The sequence below is a fragment of the Embiotoca jacksoni genome, unplaced genomic scaffold (genome assembly GCF_022577435.1).
Source record: "Embiotoca jacksoni isolate LCO1_2020_lvr unplaced genomic scaffold, fEmbJac1.0.p SCAF_5, whole genome shotgun sequence".
In the NCBI taxonomy this organism is placed as follows: domain Eukaryota; kingdom Metazoa; phylum Chordata; class Actinopteri; family Embiotocidae; genus Embiotoca; species Embiotoca jacksoni.
In genome coordinates this window covers 10,932,971-10,953,757 of record NW_027185403.1, presented here as the reverse complement: position 1 = coordinate 10,953,757, position 20,787 = coordinate 10,932,971, and the positions used below count along the sequence as shown (strand labels likewise).

The following is a 20,787-nucleotide window of genomic DNA, read 5'->3' as shown; positions in this document are numbered from 1 at the left end:
TTTATATTGTATATTTATATTTCTTACTGCTATTTTATTGCTTTTCTATTATTATATTCTATTCTAGTATTTTATTCTATTATTTCTATTATTATCTTATTGCTTCTGTATGCTGCTGTAGCGAAAAAAAATTCCCCTCGGGGATTAATAAAGTAAATACCTACCTACCTACTTGGCTGACCTCAATCCACATGAAGGGAATCTTAGGGAACCCCAGGGCTCCGACACTGAATCAATATTGACCAATGTAGTTCCACTCCGTGGCAGCAGGGGGCGCAGTGTATGCTGGGGGTTGATCCTGCAGCACTAACGAACACTTCCTTTTCCGAGAGGCAAGAAGTCGTAATATCAACATCCACAGACAGATTCAGTTATTCACTTAAAACTGTTAACGCTGAGAGCGGTAAGATTTGGATGAGTTGGGATTGATCGTGACATTGTTACAAAAAGTCTGCATTAATGTGTTGGACAAAAGTTAAATTAAATCAGCAGCTGAAGCTGGCGTTAGCAAACGGCTAATGTTAGCCTAACCCCCCCCGCCCCCCACTGACTAAACGGATCAGCTTGGGATAGCACATCATTTGGGGGAGACGATATTTCGACTGCTCATCGCTTTGGACGATGAAATTTGAGAGCCAACATTAGGGCAATCACCTGCTGCCATTTTAGAGAAGCGTATTCCCCTCACACCAGTCATCTTTGTCTGAATCTCAGTGGTTTAGTTCATGTTGCATTGTTCCGTCTCTCCTCTGATTCAGCACTCCGAGGATGTCGGGACAGAAGCGTCCTGCGGACCCCAGTGGTTCCTCGTCCTCCGGTGCGCCCCCAGAGAAGCGTCGGGAGAGGGAAGGAGAGGACGGAGGCCCCGGTGTGAGCGCCGCGGCCGGGGGGAGTACCGCGGTGGAGACGGTCATCAAACTGGGTGGGGTGTCCAACTCGGTGAGCCCCTCTTTAGTCGTCACTCTACAGCTTATACATTTATTTGTAACCCTCACCACAGACGTGTAAAGTCGTTTTTTTCTCTCTCTGTTTGTATTGTTTGTTTTTCAGGAGGAACAAGACATCAAAGCTCTCCACGCCAAGAACAGAAAGTTGGGAGAGGCGCTTGATCTGAGACAGGTAAATGAATTCTCTGACGTGTCTCTACGACACGCTGCATTTGTGTCTCCCCTTGTTAATCGAATAATGTTTAATCTCTTGGTTTTCAGGGGATAGAGGATGAACTGCGAGAGCGAATTGAGAGACTGGAGACCCGCCAGGCGACCGACGATGCCAGTCTGCTGATCCTCAATAGATACTGGAACCAGGTAAACATTCACACAAGGAAGAAACAGTTTCATAACAGCGTCCGTCTCTATAAAGATCAAAAAGTCAAAGTGTGACGCCGTTCTGTGTCTTTCAGTTTGATGAAAACGTTCGACTGGTCATCAGGCGTTACGACCAAGCAAGCAGCGAGCCTGAGAAATGTCCAACAGGTGAGGGACGAAGCCTGAAGCCAGAAACTCCAGAACCAGATGGCGACTCCAACCAGGAAAGGGCAAAGGACAGAGGTAAAGACAAAACTGACATGGTGTCATCATTTTGACAGCAATAACATAACAAAAATAAAAAAAAAAACACAAGCCAGAGCCTTGTCTTCTGTGGTTGCCATCCAGGTCACCAAGGAGAGACGGCCAACTCCTTCCTGGCCACGCTGGCGAGCAGCAGCAGTGAGGAAATGGAGGCCGAGCTTCAGGAGAGGGTGGAGTCCAGCCAGAAGCAGGCCAGTCGTGTGATGGAGATCTACGAGTGTCTGAAGGGCACCATGGACCAGCTCAAGGCAGAGCTGGACTCTGGAGCCGGTGAGAAAGAAATTACTGAGTCTGTGGAGTGCAGCTGGATGAGATGTATTTAGGAGGGATCCATCGACTAAATACAATATTGTTGCTTTTCATTCCAGAGGGCAGCTCGTGGCCGATAGCTTCAAAACTGAACACCCTCCTAGCCAGTGAGAACGAGCGGCTGCAACAGCTGACTGAGGACCTCAAGCAGAAGCACAGTCAAATGACCAGCGAGGTACGAATTATGTCTCTAGTCCCGAATAAAATATGCGAACCCTCTTGTTCATCTAACCTCGACAGTTAAAAAGATGCTCAGTGTAATTGCTTAAAATTGCTGGGACTTCTGCACTTTTGAATGAAATCTGCTTTGACTATTTATTACACCACATTAATGGCTGTTTATTTATAAGAGAATTTGGGCATCTTAAATGATTTTAGAGACAAGTAAAAATACTCTTTAGTGTTCCCCGGATATTCTGTCACAACTGTGTTTGTTTATGTTGATATTATGTTCTTTATTTAATTCAGTTTTAAGTGCTGTCTGTGGTCAGAGACTGTGCAGCTCGTTGTCATTATCTCCATATAGTTTCTCCAGTTTTGCAGTAATGTTTTTTCTTGATGTGACCGTAAATTAATGGCATCAAACTTCTAAAACCCTTTGCCGTGGACAAAGCTGATGTGCAGCATGTGTTAAGCTTCATCTTTGAGATGAGGTCCCTTGTTTACCGCTAGAGAGAGCTGTGGAAGTCGATGTCGGTGGGAACAGAGAAAGTTATTTTCTAAAACCTTGCATGTCTAACATCAAACTTTTTTGTCTGGTTACAAAGGAAGTCATTGATTGTTGATCTGCGGATTGACTGTCTGCTCGGTACTTCATTCTCACGTGACTGTTAGTTGCGGTGGACTTTCAGACATATTATTGTTTATATTTTTGAAGGTCTTGAGTTCCGCGCGGAACTTTTTGAAAGCTTTAGTCGTTCTTCTTTGCTTGTTTTTGCTGTTTGCACCGCAGCATAAAACCTCAGAGTGCCACACACGTTTACCGCAGCCCGTTTCTTCTTCTGTTGTTTAATGGCAAACGGCTTTTAGATTAATTAAACCACTCGCCAGGGGGAGAATTATTTTAAAGTATTTGATTTAATTCCTTGAAACTTTGTCACACTGACACTCACTGCGTGAAGTTAGTTGTCAAATAAATCTTACATAAAACACACCTTCTCATGGTGTTCGTTGGCTTTTTTGTCACACCCATCATCTTTTGGTAACATTGGTTTTGTGGTTCTGGGAAAGTCGAATGTTTCGATTCGCTCTTGTGTGCCGTGTCAAGTCTCCTTTGTTTCCCTGTCTCATCCAGTCCCGGTCTCTGGGTCGTGCAGCAAACAAGGCAGACCAGCGCGTCAGCGAGCTGCAGGCCCTGATCGAGGACCTCCAGTGGGACATGGAGAAGATCCGCCGCCGAGAGATCAAACTGAATTCACACCTGAGCGATACGCTGGAGAGGGTGAGCACGATGAGGATTTGTGCTGGAGATTGTGTCAATAACGCGCGTTATGTCAATACATAATGTCTGTTTATTTATGTTGTAAACCTTCCTGTGCACCTCAGCTTAACAGTAAAGGCTATAAAGTGTGTGGAGAGGCCAGCAGTGTATGTGGAACCATCACCATTAACAAGAGAAAGGTACGATTTCTTCTCTTTTTTCATGATTTTGGTAATTAAAACAAAGTTTGGTGTGACTAATTGCTCAGAAATGCTTGATTCCTGAAGTTGGCTTTTTTCATAACTTTTATACTTTTTCTTCTTTCTTTAAAACAGTTTGAGGAAATGAACAGCGAGTTGGAGGAGAACAGAGAGCTGGCAGACAATCGCCTCATTGAGCTGCAGAAGCTCGAGCAGGACCTGCAAAATGTTCACCAGGACAACAACAACATGAAGGTACTTATATTTAGCACCGTGTGTTTTGTTTAGAAGATTAGCCATTGATGGATTACAGTATGATTAAAGTTCCGGTTGCTAATTTGACCTTTTATTAAACCAAAGGAGTTGCCTATTGCATAACGTGGCATGAGTAAATCACACACTCCTCTTACTTTAATTTGCCGCCTTGATAAAAATGTACTTAAATGGAAGCAAATTCAAAGTAAGCAGAGCCATGTGAGTGCAACACGAGTCAAAAAATATCCTTTAAAAAAAAAAAATCTTTTTTTTTACCCAAAAGTGTCTTTGGTGAACCTGGAAAACATGTTTGTATTCAGCTCTTTATTGTATTTGATATTTGTCTGCTGTGTCTTTTTATGTCTCTGACTTTCCTCGTTGCCTCTCGTTCCTTGTGTCCCTCTCAGGAGGAGCTGCTGAGTCGAGCTGAGGGCATGGTGAAAGAGACATCTGAGTACCGCTGTCTGCAGTCGCAGTTCTCTGTGCTCTACAACGAGTCCCTGATCCTCAAGGCTCAGTTAGATGAGACACGTGCTCGCCTCAACACTACGAGGACGGCACGTCTTCGACAGCTGGAGCACATGGAGGTTGGTTGCGTATGTGTGCCTCGCCGGCATCGGCCGAGGTTTCTTTTGGCCTGTTTCTGACTCTCAACCCCTCTGAGTGCAGAACGACGAGGTGGCTCTGCAGAGGAAGGTCCGCACAGAGGTGTTTCAGCTGGAGGACACGCTGGCTCAGGTCAGGAAGGAGTACGAGATGCTGCGCATCGAATTTGAACAGACTCTTGCCGCCAACGAGCAAGCAGGTAACTTAACCGAGGTTGCGTTTACAAGACGGTAGCGCTGGGAGTCGCATCAGATTCCTGTTGATAAAACTAGCTTCACAGTCCTAATCTGTGCTCCCTTCCCCGACGCCCTCCTCTTTCTCTCAGGTCCGATCAACAGGGAGATGCGTCACCTGATTAGCACGCTGCAAACCCACAACCAGCAGATGAAGGGAGAGGTGGTGAAATACAAGCTGAGACTGAGAGAGACACAAGCTGAGCTCAACCAGGTAGGTCAGAGGGAGGCGAAGGGAATCTCGAGCCGCCACCTCCCACTTGTGGAAGAAATGGGTGTAGCAACGCAGCGCATAACGGCACAATCACACTTATGGACATCTTTTACTCCTGAAGGTCCGCGCTTCAAAAGGCAACGCCATTCTCCAATCCCAGTCGAGCACAGATATGGACGTGAAGGATGAGACAACTTCTCCGTTGACCCCGGCTGTTTCTGGGGAACCGGTGGTCAAGACAGAGCCTGACAACGGCTCCTCCACACCCAGCAGCACTGGTAACCTTTTTATTATAGTTTTATTAAGACATCATTTTACAGTGTTTTAATGATATATATTAGGACACATTTCCCTTCGTTCTGTCTCACCATCTTTCTAAAGGTGCCTCAGTGAAAACAGAGCCTGGTGTAGAACCAGAGGGAACCATAAAGGAGGAGGAGAAGGAGGAGAATAAAGACAAGGAAGAAAAGAAAGAAAAGGACAATATAAAGAAAGAGGAGAAAGACAGAGAGCGGGAGAAAGAGAAGGAGAAGGAGCGAGAGAGGCCGACCCGAAGCACCGGCAGCAGCAGCAGTGTGATAAAGGAGGAGAAGGATAAGCCGGGGAGCAGCAGCCTGCCTGAGGAGTCAGCCGGGGAACGCCTCTCTATGGTCGGAGGGTCAAAGAGGAAGGAGATGGAGCAGCTGAAGATCGTACGAGCAGAACTTAAGTAAGTGTGGAAATTTGTTTTTTGTTGTAGTTTTTGAAAACGAGTAGAAACTGGGTGGCCTCGTGTTTAATCAGATTGTCCTCCATGTGTCAACAAGCGTTCAGCCCTGCAGGAATATTAAAGTTTTTACACGGACACAAATACACACAGGAATACCTTTAAAAAAATACAAACATTTAAGAGTCACAGTTATGATGTTATGAAAGCTGGAAAATGTTATTTTGATATTAAAAATATCAGATGTGTTATGTTTCTGCCTATTTCACCCACACTTAAGTTATGATACAGTAATAATATATCTGATTGTCAGGCCCAATTTTAGTGCTTTTGCAAAACTTATATTGGCAGTGATATGAATTTATAACCGTTTTTTCCACAGGTTGAGTATTAACTTGAGGTTTTGGGTGGCGTGGCGTGTGACCAATGTGCATGCAGACACTCATGCAGTTTACAGTGTGAGAGTCAGCCCAGGTTATGTTCAGTCGTCCACTAAACGCCTCAAATGCAGACTCGGTAGACGCTGCAGTTTACAGATGTCGGACAGATGTGTGGCAAAAAAATTGGTTAATTTTAAATGGTAGACTTGAAACTAAGTTATGTTACCTACCTGTGCAGTCCTTAATCTACCCGAGTGGGCCATCCAAGTAAACCCTATGGATGAGAAACACTTGTATTATTTAAAAAACATTTTTTAAAGGATATCATCATATTTTCAAAGCACCGCAGTGGATTTTAATTTTTAATGCCTAGTTGTGTTTTCTTTTTAGAATATATGTCATACTGTTTTTGCCGAGGAGAGATTCCTGTGGGTCATCTTCAGGCTGCAGGAGTCATATGATTCAATGAATCACCAGCACGGGATCATAGCAAATAATAGACTCTTGTTTCAATACATGACAGTTGAACAAAGAATATTGTCATGAAATAAACGGGTGCATACGACTGCCCCAACTGTCTGCAGCATGGTTACCTCCATCATTTTTCATCTTAAATTTTTTTCAAAATCACTTTCAAAAGGGGCCTGGTTTTTTTTATTTTAGATGACAGTGATAGTTTTGTTAAAGAGTTTTACTGTAACTGTGCAGGAAAGCTCAGGAGTCCCAGAGGGAGATGAAGCTGCTGCTGGATATGTATCGCTCAGCACCCAAAGAGCAGAGGGACAAAGTCCAGCTCATGGCTGCCGAGAAGAAGGCCAAGTCAGAGGTGATCAACAGTGCACAACACACACATCTCACCATAGACCTGAGAAGTCAGTTGACCAAGTTGTGGTGGTGGATCTATTGATTTCAATAAGACATTTCTCCCATGCTGTATGAATATTGTATATAATGTTGTTTTCCCTCTTTGGATTTATATTTTTTTTGCTCAGCAACACACGACCAGATAGAATATTCTGACATTTCCATAATAATGATGTGCTGTTTCCAGGGAGAGGAGCTGCGACAGAGGCTGAGGGAGCTGGAGGAGAGGGAGAGGAGAGAGGGCAAGAAAATGGCTGATGAAGAGGCGCTGAGGAAGATCCGTTCTGTGGAGGAGCAGATTGACATCCTCAACAAGAAGCTGTCTATAGCCAAACAGGTGTGCAGGCTGATCCTGTTGTTTGTGTCACAAACCCTCTGCCTGGTCCTCCTTTAGTTCTCTTGACACTCTTCCCTCGGTGCTCCATCTGTAGGAGGAGGATGCGCTGCTGAGCGAGATGGATGTGACGGGCCAGGCGTTTGAGGACATGCAGGAACAGAACATTCGCCTGATGCAGCAGCTGCGAGAGAAAGATGACGCCAACTTCAAGCTGATGAGCGAACGAATCAAGTCCAACCAGATCCACAAGCTGCTGAAAGAGGAGAAGGAGGAGCTCGCCGACCAACTCCTCACTTTAAAAACACAGGTGAACCGCCAGGCAACTCCACACGGTGTAATCCTCAAGATCAGGGGCCTGTTAATGCTGCTGTGTCATACAAACAGTTCAATCGAAGTGTTTACTGACGTCAGTCAATTCTTTCCGTCTTTGAATGCACTTTGGATTCATATTCTTCGACAAAAACAATCAGGCCTCTTAGTTTTTCACTGAAAACCCTGTTTTTTCCACAGCAAGCCCAATTTCCTGTTTGTCTTTGTTCATGACTCTGATATTTGTGTTGTTTTTCTTTTTAAAATCTTTGTTTAACATAAGTTTTTGGGACTGTGCCCGATTCCAGGTCGATGCCCAGCTGCAGGTGGTGAGGAAGCTTGAGGAGAAGGAGCGCCTCCTGCAGGGCACCATCAGCACTGCAGAGAGAGAGCTGGCGCTTCGAACACAAGCTTTGGACATGAACAAACGCAAGGTAATAAACATATAGATGAGTATTGGTGAGTCAACTGATCTCAAACAGGAGAGCTGCTATTAAAGAAACTCTTGTGACATTTAGAGGCACAGTTATTAATTAAACTCACTTTCACATGCATCGTGATAGTAGAAACTACACTGCTCAAAAACATACCTGAGCAACTTCTGTGGGTTGTAGACACCGCCTCATGCTACCTCTAGTGGTGAGGGCACTGGCAACATGAAAAAGTGACCAAAAATCATCCAGAAAGGATGAGGACAGAGAAATGGTCTGTGGTCACCACCTGCAGAACCGTTCCTTTATAGGGTTGTCTTGACAATTGCCTCATTTCCACCTGTTGTCTATTCCATTTGCACAACAGCAGGTGAAATTGATTCCCAATCAGTGTCGCTTCCTAACTGGACAGGTTGATTTCCCAGAAGTGATTGACTCGGAGTTACATTGTGTTGTTTAAGTGTTCCCTTTCATTTTTTTTGAGCAGTGTATGAATAGAATAGAGACAACTCTCATCCTTCCTCCAGGCTCAGGACTCTGCGTTGCTGTCGGAGGAGGTGCGAACTCAGCTGGAGCAGGTTCAGCAGCGGCTCAACCTGGTCAGAGAGGAGGTGATAGAGAACAGCATCTCCAGGGAGAAAGAGTCCTTCAATGCCCGACGAGCACAGGTGACAACACACGTAGGCACACATTAGCTCAAACCACGAAGTTTCAATCAACACGTTTATTTACACATACATTTGAAACATATTGAAATATATGGGGGATACGAGTGGCTAAATGTTTGTTGTCCATAACCGTGATGTACAGTAAACGTATATCAAATTGACAAAACAATTATCCTACATATAAATCGCCTTTAACGCAGGGAACATGTACATTTTTTTTGTGACTGTCATGAGACACGTGGGATGACTCTTTCTCTAAATACACTGCATATTGTCTAAAAGGTCATTAGATTTGAGAACCAAGACCTTTGTTTCTTCTCACTGTGTTGCCAGTTTCAATTTTGTTGTCCTCGACAAAAATGGTAAAAAAAAGTTTCACATCCCTTTTTTTTTTTTTCCTACTGTGGTGTTGCTAAGGCTTGATGTATTTTGTGTTGTTTACTCATGAAAGCAGGAATCTCCAACTCTAAAGAGTATTACGTTCATAAAGTCTGTTGTTCGATGAACTTAAATGTCAGACCGCTCAGCACCCACTTACAGCTGTCCCAAATATTTTTTTAGGAGGACATCTCCAAACTGAGGAGAAAGATCGAGAAGGCCAAGAAGCCAGCTGAGAAAATCAGCACCGGAGACGACATCCTAAATGAAGAAATCAATGATTACAAGGTAGGTTTCAGTGGTGCAAAATATATAAACTATATAAACTACTTTCTTTTTACATGAATGCAGCTCCAGAGAGACCAGATTGCAGAACCTTTCATTTCTTTGGTGAATTTCCTTTCAAAGTCAGGTGTCACAAAATTAACAAAACTAAATTTATTCAATGTTTAAGATTTGTCAACTATCAAGTTGATTTTTACGTGATTGCCGCACGAATAGAGGCATACGTCCATATTTATTTAGAGGAATGATTTGACATTTTAGGAAATGTGACTTGTCTGAATGTGAAAATTAGAAATTAACATTTTACAAAGGATCATAGTATGCTGGAGGGTTTCTTGGCTCAGAGCGCGTGAAAGGTAACAAGTGGAGACTGCAGGACGTTCCTGGTCTCAACCAAGAAATAGTCCAACACATTACCCCACAAAAAAACATGGGTTTACCGTTTTTTTCGGCCCAGATTTTAACTTTGGACAGAGCCTGTGCAGCCATTTCCCTCTTTTCTAATCTTTGTGCTAAGATAAGCTCATATGTTGCTGGATGTAACTTCATATTTAATGTTAAGACACAATAGTGGTATTCATTGCCGCCTCTTACTCTCACATTAAGGCATTTCTGAGTGTGAAACTTTTTCCTTGACAACCAGCAGTTCCTCATTCTTTGAATAATAGCACAAAAAAAAAAAAAAATCGAAGGCAAACCACAGTCTGAAATCAACTTCCAGCCAAAATCCATAAACAACTGTGGACAGATCTCTATCTTGTAAGTGTGATCACGCTCTTTTGAAGGGAACAGAGTAATACATTTGAAATTCTAAACAAACTGTGGGAAGACTCGCCGCCCACATTAAATGCCTCACTTACAAATTGTAGTCACGCCTGTTTAGCCTCCTGTAGCTCAAACTGCAGCAGCATAATGCGCTGTTTTTTTTCCAGATTTGTCCACAAACCTGCATAAGGGTTGATAAATGCTCAGATGATGATGACACCCGATTTATAAATCGACTGTTGTCTTTACTTTTGTGTTGAGTGTTCTCATAAAAGACAGCCGAGCTTGAAACCCAGTCTCTACAATCACAAGGCCTTTCTGCTGCCCTAGATTTTTGTGTCCAGTTATTTCGAACCATTCAGCCGAGGACAGAAATGGCATCTCGGTTTATTGTTCAAACCCCTCTCTCCCTCCCTCTCTCTTTCCCTTCCTTCCTCCCTCCCTCCCTTCCTCCCTCAGGCACGTCTAACGTGTCCGTGCTGCAACTCCCGGGTGAAGGACGCTGTACTGACAAAGTGCTTCCACGTCTTCTGCTTTGAGTGTGTCAAGACGCGGTACGACACCCGCCAGAGGAAGTGCCCCAAGTGCAACGCCGCCTTCGGAGCAAACGACTTCCACCGCATTTACATCGGCTGAAGCTGCGGCCACCAACGCAGGAGAGGAAGAGGGGCAACAAGATAGAGCGGTCGCGTTAACACTGCGTGGAGGAAGACTCGTGTGTCTCCTCCTCTGAATATGTATATCCCCCTCCTCTGGAGTGTGCAGGATACTATCGGTGTGAAGTCACGCCGTGATTTCAGCTTCGCAGTCATGCTCTGAGTGGGACACTTTAATTATTTTGTTAACAGTGACTGAAGCTTCTCCCATCCAGTATCCACCACTTTACTGTGTATTTTCAAATGCTGGTGCAGAAAGAGCGTTTGCATCTCACACTTAGGCCTGTGTGTGTGTCTGTGTGTCTGTCCTGGAACATGCCATTTGAAAACAGGCCTTTAAACCAGAATACAAAGGAAAAAAAACCAGTATAGTGAGAAAACAGCATTCCTCCCAGTGTTGTGGATGTTTGGATAATGTTGGTGTGTATGTACATTTTTTTTATTTTTTTTTTTATCATTTGAAATCGTCTTGTTCCTACTCCAGACTGTCCTCCAATCTTTAAAAACAAATCCCCTGAATTTCGGATCTGCTAGTTATTAAACTGAAATCAAGTGTCCAGCTTCTGCTTCCTTTAATGTTTATTAGACCATGTGAATGATCTTACCATTTGACCTGGATTGCTAAACCACAAGTCCCAGTGTGCAAATCTGTGTTTATCCGTGTGCAGCAGAGTGCCTTCCTCCTCTTCTTCCTCCTCCTCCTCCTCCTCCTCCCAGAGGATCCGGACGTGTTTGAACAGTGGAAACAGCCGTTAGAATCGCTGAAAGGAAAGGAGTGCCATACGGGAACGGTGACAAGGGAGGGTTTCTTTCTTTTTTGGTAAAGGTTGTGCAATATAATCCATCGCAGTAGGACGTCTGGCGAAAGCTCAGACACAAAGGAGCACCAAACTTGAGTGGTGTGTAGCTCAGCAGAAATAAGAGGCTTTAGGAGACTCGTGGTGAGCTCAGCGTCACCGCGTTTCTTTCGTGTGGTCGTAAAGCTGCAACGGAAAGGAAACTTTTGGACATATTCCTGCCATATATCTCTTCTTTTTTTTTTTTTTTCTTTTTTTTAACTCCCAACTTTCCGCTGCGTCTTGAGTGGTGATCACACGCATCTCGGCCGCTGCTGGATCTAAGCCTTTAACGGTTTCTTACCAAATATAGACCGTGTTAATGCTGGAGCGTCCTTGAGGAGCGCAGGGGTCCCGGATTGGATATTTGCAGCGCTGCCAAAGTTTATAATTAAATGCTGAGATCATTTTCAGAAGGACTTTTGTCCACTAACACATTTTCATCTAATTTGCAGAATCGGACACTTGAATCAGCGTAAGCGGCTCGTGTTTGTGCCTTTGGTGATGCATGTTGATTTAAAACGCTCCGACTGCTCCCAACAGAAGCCATTTTTAAATCTTTGATTTCCAAGCCTGTCTGAATCACTGAACACGAGCTGCTCAACCTGCTCCGGGCTGCAGTGTTGACCTGTGCACATTTTGGAGACGTTTTTCTATCGTTCTCATATCTCCCCGGCAGGGACTTTTCTTTTGCGCGTCTGGTTGCGGACGCAGTGGACGTGCCATGGCTCGGTTTTTGCTTGTGCTGTTCCTCGGCGTGGCGGTGGGCTGGGCTGGAGCCGATGCCCGAGCTGAGCAGGCCAAGGCGGACAGCCCACCAGTGGTCACCCTTCGTACCCTGATCGAAGGAACCTGCCAGGAGGCCCAGCGCTACGCGGAGTCAGTGGTGGGAACCGGCGTGATACGTTCAGCTGTTGAGGTACAGAGAGGAGGCGCACCACCGGATAATTACCCACCCTGCACCAGGAAGTGGATTTATACTCAGTTCTGTTCTTTAATTGTTTCTTTGGTCTAACTTCACTGCTTGTTCTGATCAATGCTTAACTGTACCTGATCACTAATTTTCAGCTGTCATTTCTCTCCATCTATTCCTTCGCCCTTCACACACATTCCTCTCCCCGATGCTCCTCAACTTGTTAATCTCCCTCCTGATCCCCTCATCATCTCTAACCTCATTTCATGTCTTCTATATCCACGCATCCCCCTCACACACCATCCCTGTCTCCCTGCTTCCACCCTGCTGTGGCTCCCTTTTCCTCAGAGTGCAGTGTTGTTTCTTGAGTCTGTGCTTGGTCAGCAGAACATCTATACAGTGACCATGGTAAGAAACCTCCTGGGTGTCGCCATCATGGCTCAGTTTAGCCCATGTCACGCCATAGCTAGTGCACCGAGTAGGAGCATGAGTCTAGTGAAGCTGTAGCCATATGCCTGTTTCCATACACTGATATTTGCATGTGGGACAACAATTTACTTGTGAAGTTGCGGAGATAAGATTTTGTATGCGCTGATAAGTAGAGCTGAAATAGTTTACTGTGACTCCGTTTTTGTGTTTGGATGTAAAATATGGGGTATGTATACATAATTTACTTTGTGTCTCCAAAAAGCCTCACACCAGCTAAATTTGATGCCAAGATTCTGTTTCCAGTGAGAAAATGTGCGTTGAGTGATGACAATTTAACCATAGCAAAAGCAAGAAAAAAGATCCACACACTGAACTGATCGTCTCCACTAAATTTAATCTAACACGGCAACATTTATTCAAGATATTCATCAGACTGATAACCTCAGTCAATTCAATTCAGTGGGAGCCACGAGTGCACTGTGAACGTCTGTTGTGTAACTTTTGCCTTCAAGGTTTTTTGGATGTGGACACTCTGCACTCTTAAAATTGAATCTTCAAATCAGCTTTAGAGCAATAGTATTATATTAAGAAAGGATTGTCATGTCTTTGGAAGCCAAAAAAGGAAAAGAACCTCTGCAACCTCATGCGTTCTTTTCTTTTAGGTGCTTGTCTTTTAAAAAGTGTGTGTGGGTGCACAAACCTTCCTTTAACATTAACAAGATTTTTTTTTGATCAGACTTCAATGAAAAATCCAAGTTTATTATTTTGAAATGGAGCCAGCAGTAAAGGATGAGATGCATTTTCAAGTTACATGCACACACTAGCGTGGAGTGACATAAGTGTGACTCTTGCGCTGACATATTGGACGGTCCTCACGTATGTGCGTGTGTAATGCAACAGGTGTAGATAAGACACTTGTCCAACTTACTGGGCTACCCTTGACCTTGCTGGACAAGGCTGTACTGTGTGTCTGCGTGCTGTGTGATTTGGGGGCTGGTGAGCCGAGGCACTACAGGAATAGAGAGGGGTGTTGTCCAGCTGTCACCCGCATGCACAGCTGTTTGTCCAAGTCAACAATACAGCACTTCGTTTATCACAAGAAGCAGCTCAGCAGCACTTCGTCTATAAGAGCTCTGAGTTCATGCAAGTGCTGCTATAACTGTCAATAGTGCTGCCTTTATAAATCACGTTGTATCTGCCTGCACATTTCTCTTACCGCTGCATGATTATTCACCTGATCAGAATGCTGTCTCTCTTCATTGTTACTTGGTGTGATAAAAAAAAAAAAAAAAAAAAACATGTCTCCACCCTCGCTCCACACCACCACAGTTTTTGGAGACGGTGATCCGATTCCTGGCTGAAGGAGCTGCAAGCGGCCTGAATGTCATCGCTGTTTATGTCACAGAGATCCTCAGGGTCACAGGATTTGATGGTGAGTTCCCGAATAGCTCCTGTGGTATTTGTAAAAGAACCAGTAAGGTATGCATGCACTGAAAATTGTTTTGCTTGAGTCAGAGAGAATCTATGGCAATGAAAGTTTTAAGAGCAAGTGAAAATATGCAAACTTACTTCTCCCTCCGGGCGATTTCTCTGCCACTCCTTTATGAGTCTGAGTGTTTACTCCTGTTGCTTCCTGTGTAACACACAGGTATTTTAAAGCTTTCTTTGTTATGAAAATATGCCTAAGCTAGATTTCGTCCTTCCACAGCTTCACTGACTCTGCCCCGCTTCACTCCGGAGGGCGTGACCGCCGTCGCCCAGTGGGGTCTGGTGGCCCTCATCGGTTACTGGGTGCTGACCATCGTTTTCCGTCTGCTGATTGGTGTGATGAGGCAGGTATTCTGGGTGGTGAAAACTGTCCTGGCGCTCTGGCTTTTCGGACTGATCGTGACTGACAAGCAGGCCAGTGTAGACACCACGGCAGTTCGACTGGCCGGCCTGGTGCTGGTGTGCGTCCTGTTGACTCTGTTCACTTCTGCCTCTGAAAAGTCTGGTGTAGTGGAGGGCCGACTGAGCTCCCTGGAGGGCCGGCTGAAGGCAGTAGAGAAGAGGAAAGGGGAATAGTGATGGGGAAGCTTGAAAAAGAGTTAAGATGGACAAAGGTGATGGTAATATTGGTTAAGAAAAAAGTAATGATTTCTTTATCTGTGTCAAATGTGGGAAATAAAAGTAATCTCTGGGATTTTTAATCAGAAATTGTGCCTTTGTTTGTCTCCAGAAAAAAACATGGATTATATTTAGGATAAATAACTGTAGTCACTGACACAAAAAAAAAAGGTATGAAAAGGCTGCAGCGGCAAGACTAGTGTGCACACAGCATTAAATAATTCCACAAGTCAGATCATAAATGGTCCTCCTGCAGTCTCTTTCACTATCTCAAGCAAAATAAAAAAAAAAAATTTAAGTATTTACTTAATTTTTTTGAAATCAAAGTAAAATTGCACATAGTTTTTCAGTTAAAACAAGAGAAAGAGTCTGCAACCATAGGTCTGTGACTTTTTAAACTCAGCATTTAATCAACATGCTCACAATGCAAATGATAACATCAACATTTAGCAGACATAATGCTAAACATGTTCACCAGCATGCTAAACTAAGGTGCTGAATAATGACAACTGAGACTGATGGCAATGTCGTTAGTTCTGCGAGATTTGGATCATAAACCAAAGTATCGTGACCTTTTGATGGACTTAAAAACTGTAAAGCCATCAAAGTTATTAGGCTTCATTTGGTGGGAATCATGAATGGTAACCCACTGAGTGGATGCTGAGGTATTTTACATGCTGCTGGGGGTCCTCGAGGAAAAGTCAGGGGCTCTCCAAATGTCGGATTCATCCTCTTGGTACCAATTACCTCAATCAAATTTTATGTCAGTCCATACAGTACATAATTTAGTCCGGATTGGTTCCCTGTTGGTCAGTCAGCTGGAGGCTTTTTTGATCCTCAGGGTTCACACCAACAGTCTTCACCCCCACTGCTGCTCCGACTGAGTGGAATAACCTGACCTCAGAGCCAAAATTATCATTCCTACTGGCTCACCCTGCAGCAGCACAGCTCACTTACCTCCTACACTGTACTGTGGTGGAGTGCCAAGTGGATCAGATAGGAACCCACAGTGATACCAGCAGTGAGGTCTCCTCATGTCACCACCTCTCTGCATCATCACAGAGACAGAGAGCGGTGATCATGTGATGCTAATCTATTTATAGAATAATGATTTGATGAAAATCTAAATGCAAAGATACAACACTTAATGTGAGAAGATGTTAGAAAATGTAGCCTTTGACAATGGATCAAATTTATTTATATAAAGTTAAAGGTATTGTATCTTATATTAATGAAATCAGAGAATTATAATCCAATCCTGCAGTTCTTCTCAGCTCTACAGAGTTTATTATTTGTGTTTAGGTTTTCCAGCCCATAACTTTACTGTCCTGGCTCACACTCACTGCTTTCATAGCTGTTTCATTTAAAAAAATAAAAAAAACTCTGAAACCATTAAAGCATCTAAAGAACCTGCTATTTTCCAAAACAGAGTTTAAAGTAGGTTAAATATTGAACTTGGATTCAGAACACAACACCAAATAAATGCTCATTTTGCTCTAGGTCTGTTCAAAGTGTAAATGAGGAGCTCTTTTCTAAGAAACTTGCATAACAAGTTACAAGATGATAATACTGTATCTCAGCGTTGTGTTGTTTCCAATGCCCCCAAATGGTAAAAAAAAAAACCAACATATAAACAGTGACACATTCCCACGCTTTGTTTTATTATATCCTCATTATTACCATAAATCTTGCAGCTCTAACTCGACTGCGTCTTAAATTCACTGATTTGAAGCTGAACATTGACCGGGTCAAGTATAGTTTTTGTTTCATACTGTAGTTTTTAAAGGGTTTTCTCTGTATGATCTCCACAGCTGTAGTTGGTGTTCTAGGCACATAATGAAGAGATTTCAGTGTGACTGTATCATTATTTAACCATAGAGCTACACGGCCTATAATTCAACACACATGTACAGTAATTCAAATTCTCAGTGGTCAGACTGTAATTCCTTCAGGTTCCTCTTAAAAGACATGTTTGCATAATTAGTAGGTAGTTATAAAACAAATTTTCCCAAATGCACAAATACAAATCGCAAGCATTTGTTGTTGTTGAGTACTGTCCTGAGAACCAAGAAAGGTGTGATTCAAAACATTTAAAGACATGCTGCAGTCCTACATAAATCAATATGAGGTGATAAAGTTTTTCAGGACCACTGAAACTTTAGAAATGTGTTGCAATTGTTTTTTTGTCGTGCTCGCCAACCAGATTTGTGGCCCTGTTGTTTTACTTTCTGACACACCAAAAGGCTCAGTCATAATTTACCTTCTGCTCTGTTGAATGTCTTCTGTGAACCAGTCAGTATGTGTGTGTGTGTGGGGGGGGGGGGGGGGGGGGTTATATGCTTGGATGAGCTTTTGGCTCGATGGAGCGGTTGGATAGGTGGTGCTTGTAGTGGCGGTGAAGAGAATTACAAGTAAATCTGCTGCATGTGAAGACATGACAAATACAAACCATATTTCAGCGTGTTGTGAGCTTTGATGCACCAGGCACAAAGTATAAATACACTCAGACACATGCACATGTATATATGATGTTCTCAAAAACTATTTACTGTGCAGTCTAAGATATTCAAATATGAACAAACAAAATCAATACATTAGACATTTGTTACTAATATATTATTATTAAACTCTGAATGCAGCCCTACTGTTTTGTTTACTGTTGTTTGTGTTAGAGCATAAAAAAAAAGTTGCTAATGAAAGATTCATAATGCATTGCACTGATGGCACTATGCTGACGAGAGTGCAGCTCAGAGATGTTTGTGTCTTCCTTGAAAACTTTCACAGTCAACCTGGTCTGCGATAGATGATGTTCCAGACAGAACTGCCAGAAGTACAATAACAGTCACACACTGCTGTGTTCCGCTAATGAGCATATTAAACTATTTTTGAGTGAAACTCAACAGGTAAGAAATTGTTGTAAAAAAAAATGTCTGTATTCTCAATTTAGAGTGCATATTTTTATAGGAAAATTTATTTTTGATCTATGGCTTTGAACTTGTGATCTTCGGGCACATGCTCTGCTTGGCACACATGATTATTCAAGGCTTTAAAGTTGATGTTAAAACTGAGATAAATAGGATTGATACAGGTGTAAAAAAATGGTCTCCATTCTTTCCTTGTTTGTTTACCAATATCAAATTTGACACAATGAAACATTGTGGACCTCCCAAAATGTGGGAGAAGTGTGAATCTACATGTGTCTTTCCTTGTAGGTACTTTAAAAACTGTACAAATTTTAAAAGAATAGTTCAACATTTTGGAAAATACACTTGCTCTCTTTCTCGGTCTGTATGGCAAATACGAAGCTAAACGGTCTGCACTTATACAGCACCTTTTTACCTTAGTGGTCTACAAAGCACTTTCAAATTTTTGCCTCCCATTCACACACACTCAAATGGTGACCTTCTGAGCCACAGGCCGCACATCCAACGAGAAACATCCATCATTTTGCTCGTGGTTATGAGCCAGACTCTTTATTAGCTGGGAACGGTTGCCTGGTAACCAGACTCCAAGAAACCACTGGTGAGTAAGTGTATTTTCCAAAATGTTGAACAATCCCTTTAGTGTCACACTAATAGATAAATTAACAAATTTGAGTGCACCTTTTAAAATCAAGGCTATCAGCTGAGATCGAGTTGGTCTGAGGTATAAATATCACAGTGGGTTGAGTCTGAACTGAGTGGGGGAGAGGAGTTAAAGGGCATCCCCCTCACTTCAAACTGCAGCACGGTGTCAGAGAAGAGTGGGACAGTTGGAGCATCGGTCAACTCAGCTGGAGCCAAAACCTGCCGGGAAAAAGACAGACGTGTATCAGAATATCACAAGCGAGCTCTTGTGTTCAGTCTAAAATACAGTTGTTAGCTGCTGCTTTTTTAAAGGTGAAAAATAGAGAATATTCATGTAAAATTATTACCATGATACAGTAGAATAACAGCTTTTGCATTATTAATATAACATTTCATATAAAATATCAATATATTAACTGAGCGAACAGAATACAATGATTTACCAGTTTGAGGCTGAATTCATTGTAAACCAATAAAAAAAAAAAAAAATCCAATTTGAGATTATAATGTTCGCTTTATGTTGATAGTGTTTTCAAGAGATGTGGATTTAACTCCATATTCATTTTTGAGACTACAGTAGATTAAATAGTTGATTTTTTTTTACACACAATGTGTGCTCACTTATACACATTTAATAAGACCTTTCAATACAAAAGCAACATTAACGGTGACTTGGACATTTTTCAGACATAGTATAACAAGAAAAACTGAACATCATCTGTTTCCCATGTCAGGGCTGCATTGGACTGAATAAAACAAGTTATTCAATAAGAGCAATAGAATGCAGTAAGAGTAGAAGAAGGTAAGAGGCTTTATTTTAGAGTTTCTAAAAATGGCAGAAAGCAGCGAGAATTAGTGCGTCACAGTTGTAAGACACTGCCAACAAATGAATGTTATTAATAGCATGAAAGAAATATATTACATGGAAAGACTGACTTCTTCATTTAGTTACAATGACTACACTATAAAAAAAAAATACAAATTTGGTGGGTAAAGAGAACTTTAAGAATTGTATCAAAATGTGGCCAGCAGGTCCGACCTCAAGAGTAACCAGGTGGCACATTGACAGCAGGAGGATTGTGGATCTGCAGAAGGAAACAATGCGCTGGGCATTAGTAGGGGGAAGAGAAGAGAATAAACATAGCTCGAACATAGAGCCGGTAAGAGTGGAGACGTTCAGTGAATGAAACACACAGACTAACCGGCGGGTCAGTCATTGGAAGGCTGAGCGGGGCAGTGTGTCCCGGAGGGCCCACTGAGTTGGTTTAGTCTCGGTCAAACAGGCTCGTGGTCGTACTCCAGAGACAATTATAGAGATGTAAACAACAGATTTTTAGCACACGTACACAAACACACGTTTAAAGTAGCCTCAGTGCAGAGGATGTTACCCTCGTGGTAACGCACAGCAGGGTCAGATTCAGGTTCAGATGTCTCTCTACAGCAGCAGAGCTTCAAGCCACAGCTCTACACTGTCACAAGGAGAGCACCACCGGCAATACCAAAGTAAGGTGGCTCAAACAAGGGGACCCAAAATAATAAGTCCAATAATCAATTAGTTTGATTGGCAAAATTATTTTACAAACATTCTGAAATAAGTATGTCAAATATTATCTGCTTTGCTTCCAGCCTCTGAAATGTGAGACTGTTCAAGTTTTCTGTCATATCTGTTTCTGTAAATCTGTTTTGAACTTATTGTATGTCACTGCAGGATTTGGAAACTTGTGATGGTAAGTTCTCACAATTTTCCTACATTTATAGGCTGAAAGGTTTTCTCAAAAAAGACTACTACCAGGTTGTAGACTATAATAAATGGGTACAGTATGTGTTTGAAAAAAAGACCTAGAAATAGGAAGTTGGAACATCTGGATCAAAGGATTTGAAGCCCTATACCTTCTTACTGTGAGGCGAAAGTGCTACTCACTATACCACCTACACCTAAAGTGTCTTGGAAAAAAAAAAGAAGCACCAGGAAAGGAAATTAGATAAACTGAGAACTAAGAGAAAGATCCTCACCTTTTACCTCTACGGACTTTGTGTACAGCACTTTCTGACCTTTGTTTCTCATTTTGTAGATGCCATTGTCTCTCTGGGTTAAATTATTTATCACGTAGAAGATGCCATCACCCTCCGCCTGCTGTCCTCACTGGCCAGAGGGTCGTCCCGTTTCCATAAATTCGTCACACCTGAGTCATATATTTCTATACGTTTAGAAAATACATATTTAGCATGAGTTGATTTCCTTAAATCAATTCAGTGACTATGAACGGCAGAAGTACAGTAAATAAACACTTTGTTACAGCTCAGAAGTCAAAATTCAACTCCAATTAAACCCTTTTTAGCTAAGTGTATT

At 42.6% G+C, this 20,787-nt stretch overlaps 2 protein-coding genes across 3 annotated transcripts; both read left to right on the top strand.

Moving 5' to 3' along the window:
• The first annotated feature begins 316 nt into the window (after positions 1-316).
• rnf20 (ring finger protein 20, E3 ubiquitin protein ligase) lies at positions 317-11,144 on the top strand. Its single transcript, XM_069170476.1, has 22 exons — positions 317-403; positions 759-939; positions 1,051-1,119; positions 1,209-1,307; positions 1,403-1,550; positions 1,656-1,841; positions 1,940-2,055; positions 3,175-3,321; positions 3,426-3,500; positions 3,636-3,755; positions 4,163-4,342; positions 4,425-4,560; positions 4,687-4,808; positions 4,930-5,086; positions 5,190-5,517; positions 6,603-6,720; positions 6,946-7,095; positions 7,190-7,402; positions 7,713-7,838; positions 8,363-8,503; positions 9,065-9,169; positions 10,391-11,144. Exons 2-22 carry the CDS (start codon positions 769-771, stop codon positions 10,565-10,567), a joined length of 3,084 nt encoding a protein of 1,027 aa, XP_069026577.1. The 5' UTR covers positions 317-403; positions 759-768; the 3' UTR covers positions 10,568-11,144.
• A 142-nt stretch (positions 11,145-11,286) lies between these two features.
• LOC138210993 (voltage-gated monoatomic cation channel TMEM109-like) lies at positions 11,287-16,233 on the top strand. 2 transcript variants are annotated; one of them, XM_069170477.1, is made up of 4 exons: positions 11,287-12,342; positions 12,685-12,744; positions 14,095-14,197; positions 14,474-16,233. In XM_069170477.1, the coding sequence occupies exons 1-4, from the start codon at positions 12,148-12,150 to the stop codon at positions 14,827-14,829; spliced, it is 714 nt and encodes a 237-aa protein (XP_069026578.1). In that variant the 5' UTR covers positions 11,287-12,147; the 3' UTR covers positions 14,830-16,233. The 2 variants fall into 2 exon arrangements, with proteins under 2 accessions (XP_069026578.1, XP_069026579.1); XM_069170478.1 differs by lacking the exon at positions 12,685-12,744 and having other exon boundaries at positions 11,288-12,342; positions 14,474-14,961.
• The last annotated feature ends 4,554 nt before the right edge of the window (positions 16,234-20,787 follow it).

Excerpts from the sequence above, each read along its gene's own strand:
- LOC138210993 (XM_069170477.1), top strand. The coding sequence starts at position 12,148 with ATGGCTCGGTTTTTGCTTGTGCTGTTCCTCGGCGTGGCGGTGGGCTGG. Across the intron at positions 12,745-14,094 it reads ACATCTATACAGTGACCATG|TTTTTGGAGACGGTGATCCG; the intron begins GTAAGAAACCTC and ends ACACCACCACAG. Across the intron at positions 14,198-14,473 it reads CAGGGTCACAGGATTTGATG|CTTCACTGACTCTGCCCCGC; the intron begins GTGAGTTCCCGA and ends GTCCTTCCACAG.
- rnf20 (XM_069170476.1), top strand. The coding sequence starts at position 769 with ATGTCGGGACAGAAGCGTCCTGCGGACCCCAGTGGTTCCTCGTCCTCC. Across the intron at positions 3,756-4,162 it reads AGGACAACAACAACATGAAG|GAGGAGCTGCTGAGTCGAGC; the intron begins GTACTTATATTT and ends TGTCCCTCTCAG. Across the intron at positions 5,087-5,189 it reads CTCCACACCCAGCAGCACTG|GTGCCTCAGTGAAAACAGAG; the intron begins GTAACCTTTTTA and ends ATCTTTCTAAAG.